Source organism: Caloenas nicobarica, chromosome 5 (genome assembly GCF_036013445.1).
Source record: "Caloenas nicobarica isolate bCalNic1 chromosome 5, bCalNic1.hap1, whole genome shotgun sequence".
Classification (NCBI taxonomy): domain Eukaryota; kingdom Metazoa; phylum Chordata; class Aves; order Columbiformes; family Columbidae; genus Caloenas; species Caloenas nicobarica.
Window position 1 is genome coordinate 53,030,855 of NC_088249.1, and position 22,314 is coordinate 53,053,168.

Sequence of the window (22,314 nt, forward strand, 5' to 3'; positions counted from 1 at the left end):
CCAGGTAGGTGATTTCAGTTGCTCTTCTGTTATCCACTAATGCTGTAACCCCATCACAGAAGGCCACTAAATTTGTCATGCATGATTTGCCCTTAGTGAAGCCATATTGGCCATCGTCAATCATGTGCTTATTTGCCATGTGGATTAGCATAGTTTCCAGGAGGATCTGCTCCATGATTTTGCTGGGCACAGAGGTGAGACTGACTGGCCTGTAGTTCCCTGGGTCTTCCTGTTTTCCCTTTCCAAAAAATTGGCATTTTGTTTCCCCTCTTCCAGTCAGCAGGAACTTCAGACTGCCGCGACTTCTCAAATATGATGGATAGCGGCTTAACTACTTCATCTGCCAGTTCCCTCAGGACACACAGATGCATCTCATCAGGTCCCATGGACTTGTACACCTTCAGGTTTCTCAGGTGGTCTTGAACCTGATCTTCTACAGTGGGTCATTCTCCCAGTGCCTGCCCTTGCTTTCTGCAACTTGGGCAGTGTGGCTAGAGCACTTGCTGGGGCAAAAAAGTCATTTAGGACCTCAGCCTTCTCCATATCCCAGGTAACCAGGTCTCCCATTTCCTTCTAGAGAGTGCACACATTCCCTAGTCTTCCTTTTATCACTGATGTACCTATAGAAGCTTTTCTTGTTGCCCATGACATCCCTGCCCAGGTTTAATTGTATTAGGGCTTTAGCTTTCCTAACCTGATCCACGGCTGCTCGGACAGTTTCTCTATATTCCTCCCAGGGTACCTGTCCTTGGTTCCACTCTCTGTAGGCTTCATGTTTGAGTTTGTCGAGGAGCTCCTTGTTCCTCCATGCAGGCCTCCTGGTGTTTTTGCCCAACTTCTTGATTGCGCTGCATCACTCCTGACCTTGGTGATCCTTGAATATTAACCAGTTTTCTTGGGCCCATCTTCCCTCCAAGGCTTTATCCCATGGTACTATACCAAGCAGATCCCCAAAGAGGCCAAAGTCAGCTCTCCTGAAGTCCAGGGCAGCGAGCTGTGTGCCCTCCTCGCTGTCTTAAGGATCTTGAACTCCACCATTTCATGATCACTACAGCCAAGGCTGCCATTGAGTTTCACATTCCCCACCAGCCCCTCCCTTCTTGACAAGAACCATGTCCAGCATAGCACCTCTCCTTGTTGGCTCCTCTGTCACTCGAAGAAGGAAGTTACCGTCAATATTTAAAGAAAACTAAGGACCAGATTTAGCCAGCTCTACAATCACAGAGCTCAGAGCACACATACAGCTCTGGTGAAATGGAGAGGTAAGAGCCACTAGCCTCACCATTAGCACTGGTGAGGGGACAGGAAAACACAGGGTAGTGCCTAAGCTCACACCACAGAATTGTGATTTCAGCTGAGTGGTTTCTTGCTGTCATTTACATCAGGGTTATCTGTCTGGGCTGTGTTAGGTGACACATGGAGAGGCTGCAGAATGTAGACTAGGATATCAGAAGAACAAAGCATACAAAACAAAGCTCCCAAGTTCAGAATAATCTTCTGTATGTTTGGTAGGTTTAGTGCTTCTCTGTCCTACACAGTGTGTAGTCATTGCAATCCCTGATTATTAATTCATATTAGAAAGTACTGCATGACAGGTGCTACTTTTAAGGACTAAAGGGAGGCAGTTGGATATCTGGGAGGAAACGCTGGGGGCTATTGAGAACTTCTTTTGTTTAATGAGTAAATGGTCCCTCCCCACCCCCTCCACAACTGAAAAGCTACAGAAAAAAACCAAACACTGAGTAACGTTAGGTACTGTTTTCCAATTTGCCTGTAGTTCTTCTAGTTACTCATTAACTTTCACACATATTAACCAAACAATACAAGAGAGAGAGAAAGTGGGTGGTTTCACTCCCCAAACCAAGAAGCAAATTAAGTAAACAGTAGGTTTAGAAGAACCAAAATTGCTTAGGAGAGATGCCTCCTTCCATAGACAACAGCAGTATAGCCCAGCCCCTAACTGAAAACTCCATGATGGATCCTTACTATGGCCATGAGGCCACAGAGACAGCAAACACGCAGTCCCTGAGACAAAGTTTTATCTGAAAATTCCCATTCTGTAAAGTAGTCAGATCCAACACATGAAGTGATGCCCAGAAAAAAATAAAACCTAAAAAAAAAAAGTACCACTGACCATTCATTCTAACAACTGCATAGCCAAAGTTCCTGCTGCCATGTCTCTTTAAGAAGTTGGATTACAAAAAAAAAAAACTTAACCCAAACAAAAACCCCAACACACACCACAAAAACACCAGTTAGCTGTAATTTCAAGCACCTGACCTGTGAAAGTATTCTTGTCTGCTTGTAAGGCATCTCACTACATCCAAAGCAAGACCTCAAAAGCAGGGTTAAGGGAGATGCTGTTGAGGCATAGATTTTGACATTAGATAGATTTTGACTTCAGCAGCTCTCAGGATTTAGATTTTGCCCCAGGCAGTACACAAGGCTCTAGTAAAAGCTCAGGGAAAAACCCATAAGCAGTCCTACAGATAAGAAGCCAGCTAAGAGAGGAGAAGAGCAGTACTGTGATGAGTTCCTGACACCAGGGAGCAAAGAAGTAGGTTCTCTTCCTCCAGGAGGACACCAAGCTGGTACAGGGCCAGCACCCACCTGAGAAAGATGCCAGCATTGCCACTGGCCAGCAACGCCAGCACTCCTACAACCATAATAAAGCAAAAACACAGCAGGTGCTAGAGAGTTCCTCCCCATAGAAGGGCTTTCTTTCTATTAGGAATGAAAGATGAACAAAACGAAGCCCATGAAGCACAAACCCCCCCCTGTTACAACCCCTAAAAAGATGCACAGTCTACAAAACACAAACTAAAATGGACAGAGCAATGGATCTTTCACTCCCCTTAATTCAATTCTCTCCTTTAAGTCAGTGCACTATTACCCTAGCAATGAGACTTTCAGCTTGATGCTAAAATCATGTAGTGTCCATCCATCTCCAATAATAGCAATATTGAGACAATGAACTCTATTGAGGCATCTAATAAGGCAGATAGTCATTTGCATAGTAAATGTTCTGTGACTCTCTGTAATGTAACATCTCAAAGACTCAATTCAGACTATTCTCCTTTCCCACAGACTTTTTTTTCTTAAAGGATTCTTTTACTAGAAAAAGAAACAATGACCCCTCCCATAACAGGAGAAAGCAAAAGATAGGATTTTTCCTGCCTATGATGAGTACACACTTTTGTCTGCATATTTTTATTTGGTTGGGCTTGCTTTTTTTTTTTTTTCCTAAACTCTGTGCTTTTCATTGCCATTGTGGATTGAATGCTCATAAGTGCTTTTTGTTTGGTTGGTTGGTTGGTTTTTTTAAACAGGCTTCTGAGCAGGAAACACTTTGGGATCTCCACCCACCAGCACAGGCAAATTTCATCTTTAATTCCTGTGCTACAGTCTTTGCCTTAATCTCTTCACGTACTCCTCTCCTATGTGACTCACTGAATTATTATTTGCTGGACATACCATGGTGCTGTAAATATGTTAGCCTGCTTACGAATACGGAGTTTTAGGATGAGCTCTCCTATGTAGTACTTGGGTAAACTTGACAAATCACTTCCTCTCCAACAGACTGTAATGGTTTTGGAGACAATGTACACACATATAGCATATGCTGTGCCTCAAAGTTCAGCTCAGATAACATCTCCAAGTACTGCCATATAGAAGCAGTAATGATTACAACCTTCCTCTTCATAAAACTTCTGCTTTCTGCTCTTCCAGTAACTAATCCTGGACTTTGTCAGTGTTTTAATTAGCACAAGGAAGCACACATTATTTTATTCCTGGAGGTAACTAAGCTACCTCTACCTATACAGGAAAGAGATACACTCAAAATACTGCTTCAGTATATGAAACCAGCTCCTGTCTGCTCTGCCCTCTGTCCCTCCGTGCAGTCACAGGCAACCCCCAGGAGACTTTGCTAAATTCTCCATCCCATTTCCTCTGCCAGAGCTCATAATAGGCACAGCAGGAGGGAACACACATCGCCCCAGCTCCTATAGGCTGTGATCCGAACGTTGATCCACCTTCTGCTGGGAACACAAGCTCTCTGCAGCCACCTGTGGCCAGGGTGCAGAGGAACCAGTCACTGAGCTACCAGGAAGCCCTCGGACACTCCTCTGACCCGTCCCACAAAACCAGCAGTGACACACACTCCTCAGATGGGTCAGGCACGAGAGTCGCCGTGCAGAAGACCGAGCCACAGTGTTGCTCTCAGGTTAACCTTGGGCAACTCAGTGTCAGGCCCCTGTGAAAACGAAACTAGATGGCATTTTCAACAAGTCTGATAAGGTCAGCGGAAAGGGAGAAACGGCTGCTGCACAACAGCCCCAGTGAGGAACAGCATTGCACTCTTTGTCCAAGTTTGATTTTATCAGATTATGCCACAGTGTTAACATTGTTTATGGCCCTATTTTGTGTCTGTGAATCGCCCACTCCCAGAGACTCTTCCTCCACCCCAGTTTATAAATAGCACCACATACAGAACAGAGTTTGTGAAGCAAAGTAGACTTGCTGAAACAAAATAATGTACATCGAGATGACAAAAATCTTTCAAAAGCTTTTCTCATTTATTTATAGTGCTGGCTAGACAGGCAGATTCCCACATTTTGTAACCCTGTAGGTCACAATCTCCATTGCTCATTCACAAACCATTCTGCTACCAAAAAAAAAAAAATTCCCCAGTTACAACTGAACTTATTCCCCAGCACACTGCTTCTTGGCATATGCCTTTGAAAAGAAAGATTTTAAAATAAGCAATATTATGTATTTTTCCTATTTGAAGGCAATATATACTTAGACCATGACAAGACAATAAAACATTATTTATATATCTGGAGACATTCAGACTTGGCAAGCATCCTCTTTGAGTTCTAACAGTACAAGATAAGTCATCTTCTACCGTGTCATAGCAGACTATGACTTAGATTTCCATAGATTGTATTTTCATAGGAAAATACATTCTTGGATTGCGAGTATAAAATCCATCAAGGTTTTTTGTTTAATTTCCTCTTTTCTCCAGGAACCATTTGCTTGCAGCCAGAAGTTCACAGTGCTGTCGTCCAGATAGCAATGCTGAAAAAGAGATAGGTGACCAAAAGCTTCAGAAAACAGTTTTGTGGAGCCCAAATGCATGTGACACCTTGTTGAGCCAACACATAACCAGCCATAGCCCCTGGGACCCAAACAAGCAGAGCCCAAATCCCTCATCAGATGGGCTGGATGGAAAGCAAGCTGCTAGGCTCCGCTTTGGCAAGGCAAACTTTCAGTGCTGGTGCTGAAGCCCTGGCAATTCATCCCATCTTTCCACCCCCACACTCAGATGTATCTGCAACATGTAAACTTGACACCAAAGAAGGATCTGGACCGGACACACACCAGCCTAGCAAGGGACGGCTGAGCTCATAAACGCCCACTTCAAACCCACACTTGCAAATATACAGCACTACAATGTCCCCACCAGTTCCCCAGCCCTTTTTACCATGCAGCCACCCCAACGCCAATGATGCTAGGGCTGGAATAAGCCCTTGATTTTTCCACCAGTTGCAGAGATGCGGCTACACCAAAAACCTGTGAAAAGACATCCTGCCCAGATTGATTGAACAGAAACAGAAGAGCCGCTGCAATAACACTGGCATGTTCTATTCATGAAATTCCCTCTAAGTGCCTAAGGTGAAAGCATTCAAGTACTTTTCTATTCAATTCATCAATATTTTTCCCTGCAATTAATCATATGGTTATTTGTAAAGCTAATAGTTCCTTAATCAGTCATAGAAGTTAAAAATTGCTACAACAAGACTCATCTTTAAACAAAAAGGACAAGTAAAACAATGCACTCAAATGCATATTTTGGGGACAGTTAAATGCATTAATATTGTGGCTCTTTTTTGTTATTTTGCAGACTCAACAAAACCCAACTGTTTATAATCTTAACAAAAAAAGAAAATACCAGTGCCTGGAAAACATCACAATAAGTCTGGACATCATTTAAGCCAAGTATATGTCTTTTTAAATTCTTTTTAAAGTTTTTTTAATTCTCCTACTGCTTATCTCAACACACAGTTCCTTTTCCTCTTTTAAACAATACTTGATACTAAACAAATAAAACTAAATACCAAAATAAATTATTTCACACTAAATGCTCATTTCTTCTCTCCTGTTCACATATATATACACACACACGTGTGTATACACAGTCACATAAACATACACACACATATGTTCTTGAACGGGCTAGCAGCACTAAAAGTATCATAATACCTTATAGTTATACAAAAGCTGAGTAGTATTAGAAATTATTTTCTGGCAGAAAGAGAAAACAAGAGTAGGGTCCTCTTGCACTTAGACAGCAGCACTGAAATTCAGAAAGCCCGAGCTGTGTGTCACGAGTTCACTGCATTACTTCAGACACTGATGCTTTTTCTCTACATTTATGAACAGAAGCTTTACCGGTGGGCTCAATACATTGATCTTCATTATCACTCTGAAATACCGATCAAAGGATTTACAGAAGTAATATTTAACTTACTATAATCTCTTTCCGTATAAAGAATGTGTTCGTAATCACAATCTTCGGTAACATTTCTGATCAACACAGAGGAAACTATGAGATCATCAAATAGGACCATGACATGATAACAACAATGGGGATCTCCCACATAAGTTCTCATGCACACAAAATAACTTGAAATAAGGGAGGAAAAAGAAATTTAATTAGAGCTGACTGAAAAGTGAAGCATATGGTTTACAGGAATTTTTGCTTTCAATTAAAACACCCTCCTCCTCCTAGGCAAACTAAATAAATACAAATTAACACAAACTATTATGTGACATGTATATGCAAAAATGAAGACAAGCATGACAAAATTTGGGTGGACCCTGCACCATATACAATTACAATCCAAGTTCTGCAACAAACTATTTTCTGTTTCCCCCACATTACTAAAAGCCTTTCCACCCACACAGCTAAAATTTGCCTTGAGGTATGAGCAGAAAAGGGGGAGAGATAAAGGTATAAAGAATAAGCCTGAATTTTAGAAATAGACCTTTTAAAAGAGAAGTCATACTCTGAAGTTTCATATTGATAAAAATGCTAAAATATGAATACAGCCGTGTTTCTAAAATAATATTTAATAACAGGGAACAGTGTAAAAGATGGGGCCATCGGGGAAGGATTTGCAGTCCAGATGACTGACAAATTGCAACAGTGAAGATGCGGAGAAGACTTAGAAAACTATATGCATTTGATTTAGAAACAAGTAGATCACTATGAGAGAGACCATCCACACTTGCATTAAGAAAACTCAAAGATTTTACAGAATGGGTGAAGCTTTCACCCACTTTAAATTAAAACAGGATGATCTGGCCCAGAGAAGGGAGAATTTAGGGAGGAAAGGTTGCAACACCAGGCTGAGGCGCAGCTCTGCCAGGGCGGCCGCTCTCAGGTGCGCTCAGAGATGTCACCAAAGCAGCACCACAGTCACCGCTACAGCTGAGGACACGCACACACACTGCATCCAAAACCACAGAGCTTGGCTGGAATGAACACCTGCAGCAAGATGAGAGGCAGAAGTAGGAAGAGTGGTTTTGTATGGAAGGGAGGAAGGCAGTGATGCTCTGGAAAATCAAGGCCAAACAGTTAAATAAGAAGTCTGAATGGTAATAGCACGGGGTGTAACGTAGCATTGCCCAGGATTTCCTAACAGAAGACCCCTTTTCATTTGCTTATAACTTACCCCAAGTGCTTAAATTTGGAGGGAAATTTTTAAGACTACATGATCTCACTAAATATACTTACTTAATTATGAAATCTTGCAGCCAAAATGCTTCAAAATATTGAGAAAATGAGTATGAGGGAAAATGTTGCTGTGCCCATACCAAACACCCCAGTGACCTTTTCTTCCTTATGTCCTCATGCTTTACAGCAATGGTCCGAAGTCTGGCAAGAAATGGACATCCCCTGATCCTTTCAGTCCTAAGGTAGCCTTTGCTGTTGCTGAGAAAAACCTCACTGACATCAAAAACACTTGGGATATCACAATAAAAAGCCCTAATTGACTTGTGCCTACTGGAGCCAAGAAGAATAAACGCAGCAAAAAGCTACCTAGAGAAAAACTAAGCTAAATCGAGCACTCAAAGATGCTCCGTAAGAACCCTAAGCATCCCATACATAGGAGAGGGAGACTGGGGAAGAGGAAAGATGGGGAAAAATTAGGTGAAATAGTCAGAAGACAATGTAAGGAAGGTGCATGGGAAGGTGGGGAAACGGGAGCAGAGAGCTGAGCAGGATAGCACAGCAGGAGGTGGAGGCTCTACCAGTCAGGGGTGCACTGCCATGGCACCTGAGCATGGCAGGCCCTGAAATGACTGGTATCCAGGCTCAGCCCAGGGTCAGGATCACCAGTCACGTCTGTAGTGCTGAGATAGGTCCAAGGTGAGGCCAGAAAGTTGATCTTTTGGGACAGGCCCCAGGTCAGCAGGGCACTCACCTTACCAGGCACCTGCTCAGCTGCAGTTGGGCAGGCTCTCACCTCAGCTTGAAAGCTGCTCCAAAATCCAAGTGGGGGAACATACTTCTTGGCAAGGCTGTACAGGGAGCTGCACAGAGCCAACCTCCATCTTCATCACAAAACATATCTGGGCAAGCTGAAGCTTCTCAAACAGCTTCCTCTGATGAGGGGGCTGGCACTGAGCAAAGGCAGCTAAACACGGTGAGGGAGAAAGGAGTGTGTGCTGTGGGTCCTGGCTCCGTTGGAAAGGGGCAGATTAATGTCAAATGGGGAGCTTTAACTCCAACACCTCCTTGATTTTCAGAGACAGATTTTGCAGCCGTAAGTGTTCCTTAAATACAGACTGTGCATTTGCACATGTGCATGCTTAAAAATAACACACAATCAGGTATTTCAGAACAGAGACTGCTTTCGTATGCATTTTCACAACAAGAAGCAAAGTAACCCCACTCTTAGCTATGCAGCTTTGAGCAATACTATGAAGCATACATATAAGCTAACAGTAACACCTATCACATCCTCCTCTCAACAGTGGTAACTGTAGAGACTGGAGACTTTTCTACTGTGTAGTGCAGTAGATGAATCAGACAGGCTCATTCCTTAAGCTCGTGGATAATCATGGTTTTGACCATCAGCAGACACCAATTATCATCACCTCATTGTAAGCAGCATACAGCTGGTAACCTCATGTAGCAAGAGCCTGCAAGTTCAATACTAGCTGCCTAGAAATGCCTTTTATCACTTTTAAGCAGTATCCAAATCACAAGGGATAGTGTCATATTATCACAGCTGTCAAGTGTGCAACAGTCTTGTGGGGGGCGAGGAAGAGAGCTGAATTTTACCTTTCTCTCATTTCAGGAAGGGATGTCTCATCCCAACAGGATCTAATTAAAAAGAAGGAGGCGGACTGGTCAGTTTTATTTCAGAGATGAATATGGTTCAGCTCTATGTAATGAAACAGCACATAGTTGGGCACCGTTTCAGTAATTGATACACACTGTTAACTTACGTAGGCTGCAGCAGTCTTGCTCCCCATGTACACTCTGTGTTTAATCATCATCCTCCCCAACAACTTAGTTCCTTTTCTTTAGAAACTTGTCTTTGCTTTTGGTTTCATAGAGATGGACATGATGAAAGAGTTCTTACGCCCTAAGCTCAATTAGCCTCGGACGCTTGCTTTTCTATGTCCTTCTCAGCTGTAACCACACACCGTTCTCATTTAGCTCCTTTCCTTGCATTAAAGCAGGGTTAGGAACATCTCTAATTAGAGTCCTCCAAACACCACCCAATACATACAAACCACAGATTACCCACAAGACCAGTCACTGCACTATGAGACATCCAGAAACAAACTGTGGGTTTTCTTCCTCAGCAGAAAGAAGCATTTGCTGTGCAATCAAAGGCAACAACCAGGTTTGTTTCAGTTATGTACAATACACACAGTTTGGAGCTTGAACAGCCTGATGCTAGCTGTTTACAAAGTGGACATTTCACTAGCACACTGATTTTTGCACCATTTCAATATAACAAGTGTAGTCTTCAGCCCTGATTTCTCAGCAGGATCTGGACAGCTATGTCATAGGGTCACAGGTACAATTTGCTCCCTAGCATCCCAATCCCTCTTGCTACCCCTACTTGCTCCAAGTAGCTGTTTCACAACTCAGACTTGCTCCATGACACACTGAGCATCCAGGATGAAATTTGCTGTCCTTGGCAGGCATTTAGCAGGACAGCAAATTTCATCCTGGATGCTCAGTGTCCACATAGTGGTTTACCACAGGCTGCCCTGTGTCTAGAGGTCCATGCCTATCTCACAGCACAAGAAACGCTTCACCCTCTGTTCCTGATGTAAGGAACGCCTTTCCTATCTACAAACTCAGCAAGAATTAACCAATTCGCTTAAAGAAGAAAGGGATAAGACCCTACAACCCAGCTTTTGTCTGATTTCTAACCTATTCATGACCAAAAAGGAATACTGTATTCAGAAAATGCAGGAAGTTGTGCAAGGCAAGCTTTTTTCCCCCTCCAGCTCTCAATTTTGACACAGTTCGTGAGCAGAAGTGAATCCTGGTGGAAACAGATGTGATGGGGCACTATATTGGCTTCCTACATGCACCTGGGGACTGAGAAAGATTTCTTTTTTGAACTCATTGCCAGAGGTCCTAACCCCATCAAGATTCCTTAGTATTAGCCATGTACAAATGCACAACATCCCATACCATTTACAACCTCTAGGCCACAAAACACAACCTGTTCAAGGAGGACAAAGAGTGTGAAAAGAAGATATGAGGGGCAGCAGGTGAGCAGCTCTGGCATCCTCAGACAAATCTTGACAGCACAACCTACTGCAAGTCGTAAAACTTCTCAGTCACTCACTTAATCTTCCAAAACTCTAGCAGGATTTTGGAAGTCCCACAGACTCCCTGGAAGACGGAGCAGCAAATTCCTGACTAAAGGAGAGCAAAAAGTAAGAGGCTTTTACTCATACAGGAAACTCAAGTTTGGCAGTATCTTATCTTCTCTCTTTTCCACACATTTCTACAGTAGAAGACTAAATGTTGAGCTGACCAGTTTTCACTGCAAATCTCTGATTAATGTAGCTGGAATGAACTTTGATGCAATCTGAAGATAGTAGTGAGCAAATACCGCATGTAGCCATGACTCTGAATAAAGATCTGCAGACAAGACATCTTTTTTCTTTTTCATCTCCCCCTTCTGTCCAAAAAAAAATTCATTTGGAAGAAAGCAGGAACAACTAGCAGGGTCAGTACTTTGCAAAATATTGCAGACAAGAAAGAAAGAGAAAGGTAGGTTAATGCAGAGTGCAATAAACTAATTATATACTTTAATCATCAAAAGCATATAATGCCTCATTGGTGGGATTTTTTTTTTTAAAGCAGGTTATATGATTCTAAAGTTGGTTAAAGAAACGGCTGCTTTTTTAAAGCATTTTAAGCTTTCAATTTCATGACTATAGAAAACTAATTATTAGCTTCTTTAATGTGGATCTTTTACTACCAGTGTACAGCAGAGATCAGAAATGACAATGTCACAGAGGAATCGGGCATACACAACGAAAACACAGAAGCAATTACACTATCATTACATAGTTGCAAATCCACATAAAAAGACACATCGTGTTAAGGTATTGGTATTTTAGATCAACTACCTTTCAGCAATAATGAAAAATCACTCCAGCTGGAGAAAGATGACAAGAAGACAAAAAAGCACTGACATGGTGCTGGAGGACATTTGCCATTAAAGGCTTATCTTACGAAGAACAGCTAAACACTTCATAACAACACTTCATCTGTAACTGTTAAGCTGGCAAAGATGCTTGTTCCTAAATGGATTCAAAACATAAAATTTTCTTTTTTTTAATTTTATTTGCTTCTGTGGCTGGCTAGCTTTTTTATTTGTAACTATCTTGTAGAAATTTAAACATCTCCAAATGCAAGTCCTTGATAAGTTACAGACAAAGGAAAGTTTTCTTTCCTTTAATAGAGACAAAGGAGAGTATTGTTGAGATTTATTATATATACACAATTACCTGCATTGTTATGGAGATTAAAGGACAAAGGGCCAACAGATCTAATTCCAGATCTTGCAGCCTTGTCCTTTCCCATAATTATGTCTTAAAACTGGATTTCAGTTAACACATTCACAGTACCAGGATCTACTAATGCTTTGCATGTACTTAGTGATAGTTTCAATTATTTTAATGTGGATGTGGCAATACATTTAATTTATCATTGATCATTCAAGTAAACACACTGAACTTAAAAGTTTCTATAAAGCACATTTTTTCAGCTGGTTGTAAGAAGATTCTTAAAACTAGTACAAGGTTCATTAGAAAGAATAAATGGTTAGCCTCTTAGCCACTTAAAGGTCATGCAAAAGAAACTTTCAAAAAAATTTCCGAATTTTTTCTTCCATCTCAGAAATATTCCCAGAAATAGGATTTTGAACTGCAGAGCGACACTGAAAAAATAAAGTCTTTTCATTCTGCAGATGTTAACGCTGCCCCTTTATCTCATGTAAGAGTATGTCAGTCTCCTTTCTTCAGCTGTCAGATGTAACATCTATTGGGAACTCTTAAGTTTAAAATACCAGGCTGTGTTGGTAGCACCCACAGTATGTCAGCTAAAAAGGCCAGACCCTGATCTCAAAGCTGGGCTGCTTATTTCTCCCTGGTGCCCAGCTGCACGGAACTAGACCCTAGAGGTGAATTCCCCTCAAAGAATTATGCAAACTGAGCCACAGATAATGAACTTCCCCCCAAAAACCAGTGTGCTGCTTCCTCCCCGCCCCCCCCTTTTTTTTTTTCTTTTTTACAGTTTTTTGAAGACACACATTTACAAATACTGTGGGAAGGAAACTGTGGCTACACTTCTTGTATTTCTCCTTTACAAAAAAAGTATAAATCCATAGAAGGTGAAACCACCAAAGACCTCAGTTAACCAGTCACAGCCTACTTTGCAAAAAAAAAAGCATCTGAATTGACCAGAACAAGTATGTTTTTATTGGTATTGAACTCCAAGCCTAGTATTAGAAGACATGCCTGATCCTACAAGGAGACAGAAAGAACACTAGAATTTAGGAAGCATAATTCATGTAACAGGAAAGCCATGAACTGTCAATTCCCCAAATCCAAATTTGGTTATAAATGGATGATTACAATATTTGCAGTGTCAGGGCATTAGAATTCCCATATCTGCTTTTACTGGAGAAAAAATAATTAAAACAAAATTTGATGACCCGAAAGGACCCTACAAATTCATCACTGTTCATTTCATTCCCCCCTTGGTTTGAGGCATTTATAAGTACATAAAGTTCCTACAGAATCAGAGGAAACAACTAAGCATGATCACAAAAGGAGGAAAACCCCTTATTAACACAATACAACTTTGCATATGTAAATTCGATGCCAGCCACAGGCACTCATTTTTTCCCTTCACACTGGTTTTTGTAACAAGTCACATTCTAATGTTTAAAAAGTACACCAAAACCATGGCATGCCTAATATTGTCATAAAACCATTGGCAAGGCTGAGTGAATCTCTTGTGATGGTTCCACACTGCTACTTTCTGCTATGGTGAAACTAATAATGTGTTTCTTTCACCTGCATCCCAGAGGGTAATCCCTTCTCCTTCTCAGACAAAGCTCCATCTTGGTCTCAGAGCTCATTTGCCCCAAATCCCTCCCAGCACATAAAACAGGTGCCCTTTCCAATCAGGGCTATTCTTCCAGTTTCAAATGTCACCAGTGGTGGAGGCCTCTTCTGTTCTCAGCTGGACACTATTCACCACTTTAGTATCCTCTCTGCCCTTTCCACTTCAAAACGCAGAGGCCACCTTGCACAAAGACAAGCAGCAGAGCAAGTTTAGACAAAGAGGCAATCACTATGAATTCCGACTTCCGACTAACTAAAAAGTCATCTGTCCTCAAGCAGATACAGGCTTCAGCCAGATGAAATTAACTAAAGGAACTCTCACAAATTTCCCCTTTGCCCCTCTGTACCATGACATCTTTGGCAAAATTAAGTTCCAAGTTTCAAGGAAATGCTCTGGGAATCAGTTGGCCGAGCTACTTCGAGCATGAGGAAGCCCTGAGCAGGACAGGCAGCAAGAAGCAGCAACCTCCATTTATTGGCAGGGACTACTGACATTGCAGGCACAACAAAGCACTAGAGGGAAGAAGCAGAAAGCTTTCACAGTCTGTAGTATCACAAATGGTCCCATATCTTGCTGCATATGTAGGCTGGCCTGCCCAAAAATGAAGCTGTACCTTTCTCAGGCCATGGCCTGCCCCATCCTTTGCAGCATCCTGCAGTCTCAAGAGGCAATAAAATGCTCCCAAGCCAACCCTCTGGCCGGGCACTCTCTGCCCTTTACATGGCTCTGTCCTTATTTCCATGGATGGAGTTAGCAGAAATTGTAATTTGAAAATGAGGACTCAAAAGCAAATATATAGAAATAGACTTGCCAGTGGTGATCTGTTCATATGTGTATACAAGAAAATAAACTTATTAAAAATGCTCTAACTTAAAATTATTCAAGTGCACAAGAGGAAATAACGAGGGAAATCTCAGTCTAAGGTCCACCATGATGGGGAATGCTAAAATAAAAGTCGCCAGCATTTCTGTAAGAAAATAATGCCCAGAGCCATCTCCCGCTGCAGAGATGAACCACCAGCACACAGTCCAAGACAAAACATCATAACCTTGGCTACGTGTCTTCTTACCACTCATGTACCAAGATGTCCTAAAACCATGAATGATTCATCCTGCTACACACTCTTAAAAAGAAAAAAAAAAAAAAAAAAATCCTACTGAACTAGTAAAAGCAGAGGCTTTTAAATATGCATTGAAACCTCTCAGAGCATGCCAAGCTACGATCCCCCAGTGACCAGGGACAGGCTGGGTTTCTACAAAGCTGATTTGCACAAATAACCCCTCTTTAGGGAGCACTCCCATTCAGGCTAGGTTTAACCCAACTCCTTACAAGCTGGCAGACAAAAAAACTCCTATCAAAATATTGCCAAAAGGAAGTAAGGAATTAATCTGAGAATGCACCTCACAGAGCCAGCTGTGTTTTAGATACAAACTATAAAATCCTAAGAAGGAAAAGCTCCCAGACACTCGAGTCCTTCCTCTCACCTGGGCGGTGATGGCAGAGAGGACTCCAGCACCTTCAGGCTCAGAAGAGACCTGCTCACAGAGCCAGGACCAGGTGCCACCCTCACCTTTTCTCAAACACCTACAGCCTCTAACACAGATACGCTAAGAGACTGCATCTGCTTACCAGGCTACAACAGACAGGCTATAATTTACAATAAAGCTCCGGACCTGATGTTCAAGTCTTTACTTGATGATTTTGTAGTCTCAGAAGCAGAAATTTATTACCTTCAGTGGGGGAAACAGCGGTGAAGTTTACACAAATTAGTCCTTATACTCAATCCCTGGCCCATATGGTGCACAGTAAACAGAAAACAGTACTACAGTATGTAGATGGCATACTCCTACACACCACAAAGGCAAACCAATCAACCAAAAACCCATGCAGACTTTCCAATAAACAAAATACTCAACCCCACATTTAAAACACCCCCACAACTTACCAGACATACTAGATATTTATTTACTTGTTTAGTGTGGCTAAAATTGTACCAAGCAATGAGAAAACTCAGAGTGCCAAACAAATGGGAGGTACAAGAAGAATCACAAAAAGAAACCAAGAACCAGCAGATGTGCAGCACTGGAGAGAAAGGGATTTCTAGGCATTGTCTAAGACAGCTTAAAGGTAATCCTTCCAGTGGTCCCCTCTCCTCCTCAAAGCAGGACTTGTGTCAAACACAGGCCTTAGCCCCATTCCTTGCACATACCAACTTGGTTTGGAGCACTATGTAAAGCCAAGATCAGTTACAGACCCTACAGGTCTGGTATGACAGCAGATACCAACATCATTCCTTCCTCTGTTTGTAGCTGTTGCTGCAATTTCCTCTATTCTGAGACACAGCTAAAAGCAGAGTTTCCTTGTCTCCTGTTACATTTCTACAGGTGGAGAAAGACGCTTTCATATGTGGCCCCAGGGTCCCAGATAAATCACAGAGGGAAAACAACGATGGCTGGACTGTGTGGTTTCTAATGCCAAGGGTTCTTCCAATTTCCTGGTGATGGTAGGAGAACAACATTTACATTCAGTGATGTGCCAAATACTAACATTCACAGAAAGATACAGACATTGCTCTGTGTTGCCCTGCCTTTTCCACTAAATATCCATGAATGGCAGAGAAGATAACTGAGGCCAGAAGTTTATCAATCCAGTTCTGGTTGGACCACATGTACATGCCCATTCTTTGATGGATTACAGAAATACCTTTCCCACATCTTGTATTTTCCCCTGGAATTTTGGATTAATAGCCCCAGGAGGCCTGTTTATGTGCAGATACATTTGAGAACAGCTGGAAAGCACTTAGAGAAGCGCCTTGGTGCAGCCTTCCAGAGCAGTACATCTGTTTTGCTCTTCTCTTCCTGCACATGCCTGATCATTCTTTCCCCTCCACACATTGCTTTCTAATGTTTCATATTAGCACATGCTCACTTACACTTGGTTGTCTTTTTCCCCTCACAATTAATGTCCTCCCCTGCACAGTCATCCCCACTGAAAGTTAATTTCCTACTGATGGCTCCATTTAAGGCAAAGTTCTCTTTCACTCTCCTCATCCTACAAAGCAGTAGGCCCTTTCTGCTAGAAAAAATTCAACTAGCTCCTCCTACACTTCCAGCGACCTTTCATGATGTTCAAGGTACTATTTACATTCAAATTTTGGAGTGTAACTAAAAGCAGTCACATCAGGCTAACAACCAGATGTGCAGCCACTGACTGTTTTAATAGTCTTTCTCTCTTTTGCTCTTATCAGGAATCCTCTTTCAAGCAGGCAAGCAAAAACTCCAAATAAACGACATGAGACAGACTTCACACCTACAAACATCAAATTCCCCGTTTCCAACCACTCTCTAACATTGTTGAAATGCTCACTCTATGGACACACTGTCATTCTAGTATGAGGAAGGAAATGCATAAATTAAAATTGTATAGATTATGCCCTACACAATAAACAACCAAAGATTTTTAAACAGCAGCAATTTCTCTCTCCCATATTTAGAATCTCCAACCAAAGAAATTTACATGCCGTGAAAATCCTCAACAAAGACTTGCATGTAGCTCACATAATTGAGGAAGTACTAATAATAGCGTGGCTGTTTGCACAGACAACATTTCCACTGTGGGCCTGAATTCTGATCTCAAACATGCAGAAGATGATATTTTGTTGTGTGTTGCTGGCTGGAGACTAAAATCAAAGTACTGGAAACATCTGAGTGTGCTGCAATGTGCAGTCAGCCTATGCAGTTAAGGTAGCGCTACGCACATCCAAGCCACATTGAAAACAAAGCATCTATTGAGTACTGCAGAAGGTCTTCATGTTGTGTGTTCTTGTAATGAACATAAAGAAGCACGTGAAAACTAATTGTGTTGAAGTTTTAAACAAAAATGAAAGCCTTTGCATTTCAGCATCAACTGTCAGTCACCACAGAAAAATAACTTGTCGCGACAGAGGAGAAGTTTATTCCTAAGCTCCTCCAACACAAGCAAACTCAGCTCACCGCCACGGCTTCCTCTTCTGGTCTACACTGCTGAGTTCAGGCCTCCTCAGGTCTCCAGATCAGTGATGCCCACACCTGTTTCTAAAGGTGGTCATTAAAAGCTTTACCCCAAAAGCATATTACAGTAGCAGCAAGGGAGCCTCACATTTCTCAAGCTTTATTGTTCTTAAAAGATCTAAATGACGTGTATGTAGACCTACATCACAAAGTATTCGCAAAACATTTTTATTAAATGGTACCTACTTTTAACTTTTTTTTTCTTTCATGTGCTGAAGATTACCCAGAATAATTTCACAACCTAAAATGTAAGGTACCATACAAGACAAGAATCAACAAGGATGATTAACAATGGCCAATGTTTAGCAGAAATGCAACATACACACATGGCAAGCCCCCATTTCAGATATGATGTTGCTTCATTTAAACACCTCAGCTGGAAATTCGGATCACTAAGTCATAAACCTATACAATCAACTCACACAGTATCAGTAGGAGCTCTGCGCATGCAATAAGCTGTGAGGACAATCTATTAGGTCCACATAAAAAGCATTTATAACTCCAAGCACACAAACACTGGAGCTTAGAAGTACACCGCTCCTGAATAGTAGATGTTGTGTTGTCATATCACTTACATGATCATCCTCAAGTCAGTAGCTCCCACAAATAACAAAACTCACTGCGTGTTTTTTAACAACTCCAACCTTGCCCACTGTGTTGTAATTCATTAAAAATAAGGAAGATGCTTATCCTTGAGTAAAAGATGCCAGAGGAAGATCACATGCCTGTCACACCACCCAGGAGCTGCCATGACACAGCCATTCCACAGCTCAGGATGCTTCCCAGCCCTTGCGTGTGTTTGGTATGACAACACTGTCTGTTAGCAGCACTGTCCTCTTACCAACCCCAGAGTCCTCTAAAAGGCAGCACGCAGGCCAGATCCAGCCAAGAACCACTTACACCTAACTCACCGCTTTTCCTCACATGGGCCATCAGGGAGACTGTAGACAAGACGCAATAATCCTTACTGGCAATGCACAAAGTCCAGCTCATGACGGCAGCAACTGGCAAGACTGTCAAGCTTCTTACACCAGCTAAATACCTTACCAGGTAGTCCCAAGCCATGTCCCCGTAGCTGCACACATGCCACACCACAAACAGATCACACCAGACAACTCTGACGTCTGCCTTAAGCTGTGCAAATAACTCACCACAAAGAGTGAAATTGTTCCCTATTTAGAGACCATTCTGATTTTAGAGAGCAAGACTGTGTGAACACTACTTGGAACAGGCAACACAACTACTGTGCTTAGAGCAAGCATTCTCTCCATGCAAGGCTTTATTCTGCATCCTCATTGCTGGCATTAATGGCCTATACAAGCATAACACACTTCCCTCACATGAGTTATCCTCCCCACCTGCCACAAGTGGCCACACTGAAATTCAGTGATTCCAAATGAGTAAAGAATTTGCAGAATCACACCATGAGCTTTTAGTTTTACTATGAGCTCAGTTTACATCCTATTCCTCTAAGAAAAAAGTTCCTAAGGGGTCTTTCACCCCACCTCCCTCTGTAGATCATGCAAATACTCCTAATGTTCATAACTCTACAAGGTACTGACCAGCATCAGTTAAGAGGTCTGGTGGATGGAGACTTCCTTGCACTGGCCTTCATATTCACAGGTATACCTAAAGTCACAACTGAGACTGTCAAAAACTGTAGTCTTCTGAATTTTCAGACCACGACACCATGAGCTAAAGTTGTGAGCCACACCAAAATCTACAGATCTGACCTGTATTCTGTAGTATGTTGATTGGAACTCTGATACTACCAAAGGATGACAGAACCTACTCAAGGGAGCCACAGGGGTGTACAGCTGGGCCCCAAGGTGACCATAGAATCGTTTCAGTTGGAAGAGGATCATCGAGTCCAACCATAACCTAACTCTAGCACTAAACCATGTCCCTAAGAACCTCATCTAAACACCTTTTAAACTCCTCCAGGGATGTTGACTCCACCACTTCCCTGGGCAGCCTGTTCCAATGCCTGACAACCCTTTCCAGGAAGAATTTTTTTAATGCATAAATGTAACTATATGTAACTGAGGAGAGGGTCCAATTTTTGGTATTATCATACTACACACCAGTTAAAAGCCAGACTTAGAGGACAAGTAGGTTATTACATCACAAGATTTCATACCCTGCTTGAGAATAGAAACTACACACAATAGAGGTCATGGCTGACAGATCTTCACACAAAGGCTTCTCTGCTTCAAGGAAGAGAAGTCAATGCGAGCCACATGCCCACACAAGGCTCCTGTTGCCTGAGTGAGCCTGAAAGGCCATAGCCAAGGGCAATCCAGGCCTGCCCTAAGGTTTTCCAAAATGCTGGAGTACTTTGATTCCTGAATCAGTCTTAGCTCTTATTCAGAAGAGATTTTTAAACCTAGGCTTGGTACAACAGCAAACAGAGATGGAACAACAAAGCACTGCAAGGCAACCCAAACTGAATGAGGCACAAAAGGAAGCAGCAGCTAAGGTTTACAATAGCCATTGACAGTAATCAAAAGCTGATGCCAATGTAAGGTGGGGTCAAAAATAGTTTAAAATCTAAAGCAGTGGTATAGTTCTGCTCTACAGCTCTCAGGGTGGGACTGAAACATAGGCCAAGCAGAACTGTCACTATGGATTACTGAGCACCTTGGTCCATACTGTGCTTCTGTAGCAGAAGCCATTGAGGCAGAGAGGCCAAGCAGGTATGTCTGGAAGCAAAAGTTCAGCAAGCCTCAAAAACATTAAGAGTTCACAGCAGTCATGAAGCATTCCTACAGAAAACCCTAGGAAGCTGTTAGCTGATGAAAGCATGGGGTGAAAGTCTATGCCAGCATGTGATGAGTGGGTCACCTGGAAAATCATTTTGATTTACATCACTGAAAGGTGCCTTTGGAAGAACCTCCTGCGACACGCTCAGGCACAGAGGGAGGTTTCAAACACAAGTGTGCTGACACAGGCCTCCTGTTGACCTGCAGCCCTACACGACGGCAGGATTTTCCCATGGAAACTCCACACTGCTCCAGAAGACTGTAACCCAGTGGGTGATGTGCACCACCAGCACAGGCAATGTGCAAATAACGTATTACTAATTAACCAGCAGCAATAGGACGACGGCAGGCTACAATACTCAGTGGGGAGGCGGGGGCCGTCCCTGCTCTACCTAAGGCGGTTTTTAGCGAGGTAAACAACCGGGGCTGCCTCACGCCCCGAAAGGAGCCACAGGATCATACTCCCACCACATGCCCGCCTGTACCGGCCAGGGCCGCCCCCCACCCAGCGGCCGCGCGGGGCTCAGACCCCCAAAACGCAGGCGGGGAGCACCGGGGAGACCGAGGCCCCGAGGATCCAGCCGGCGGCCGCCCCAGGTGAGCGCCGCCTCCGCCGGGCCACGCTGCGCCCCCCCGCCCAGCCTCCCCTTCCCTCCCTGGGCGGCACGAGCGGAACCGCTGCGGGACAAAGCCCGAGCTCCGGCCGCACACCTGCCCCGCCGGACACACGCCTCCTCCCAGACCGGCGGGCGCCGCCGCCGGGGCAGCTTCCAGCGGGGGCAGGTGCAGCGGCCAGCGGCCGCGGCGCAGGGAACCCCCTGCCTCCCGCGCCCTACTCCGTCCCCCGCGCCGCGGTCTCACCTCGGCCGGCAGTATGAGCAGCAGCGGCGGCAACAGCAGCAGGAGGCAGGGCAGGGGTACGGAGAGCAGCAGCCGCCTCATGGTGGCGGAGAGCGCTCTCCGCTGCGCGCACGGCCGCTCAGCCCAACGCCGCCTCCCCCGGAGACATAGCCAGGCTGCGCGTCCCGCACCGCCCGGCGTCCCACCCCTTCGCCGCCCTCACAGGCGGCGGCGCCTCACTCTCCCGCCGCTCCCTCTAGCGCTTCGTGACTGGAAAGGCGGGTGGCTAGAGCCGCCGCGGGGGAAGCCCTACGTGGGGGCGGAGAGCGGGGGCGAGCGGGACAGCCGGCCGCGGGAGAGCCAGGCCGGTCACCTTCCTCCGCCGCGGCCCATGGCCTCACCGCCCCCTCCCCGCCGCCGCTCCCGCCGGCCTCTCGCCTGGGGCTTAAATGGCCGTCTTGCAGCGCGAACGGAGGGGTTGCAGCTGGACTTCCCCGCCTTCACTCCTCCCTCCCGGCATCTGACATCTCCCCCCGCCGGGCCGGGCGAGGAAGTGGCTCCCTCCGAAAGTTTCCCGGCCTCCTTGAGCACCCCGGAGGAAGCGGCGCCCCGGGTGTGCCCCGCCATCTGTGCCGGCCTTCAGACCGTGCCCGGGGGAGGGCGGTAAGCAGAAAGGTCGGTGGTAAAACGAAGTTAACCCCAGCCTCGGCGGCCTCTACCGCCCTCCGCTCCGCCGGCGGGAGCGGAGCGCAGCGGCGGCCGCGGCCCCACGTGGCCCCTCGGGGTCTCGGGCGGGTGTGAGGGGCTGCCGGGACCGGCGGAGGGGAGCGTGGTTTTGCCGCTGTGAGTGGCTCCACTTACTGCACCATTCATCACCCCTAGGCAGTTCCCCCCCCAAAACTCTTGTCTCTCTCCATGCACTGGTTTGGACATGTTTTATCCATGTCATCAAAAAGGACATGACATCATCAAA

The 22,314-nt window shown here is 44.2% G+C and overlaps 1 protein-coding gene across 1 annotated transcript in view; it reads right to left on the reverse strand.

Annotated features, from left to right (window-relative positions):
- PTPRJ (protein tyrosine phosphatase receptor type J) overlaps positions 1–21,443 on the reverse strand; it is a 76,619-nt gene extending 55,176 nt beyond the window's left edge. The window contains exon 1 of the mRNA XM_065636886.1: positions 21,363–21,443. Coding sequence (XP_065492958.1) covers positions 21,363–21,443 — 81 coding nt within the window. The remainder of the gene's footprint in view (positions 1–21,362) is intronic.
- Between the last annotated feature and the right edge of the window lie 871 nt (positions 21,444–22,314).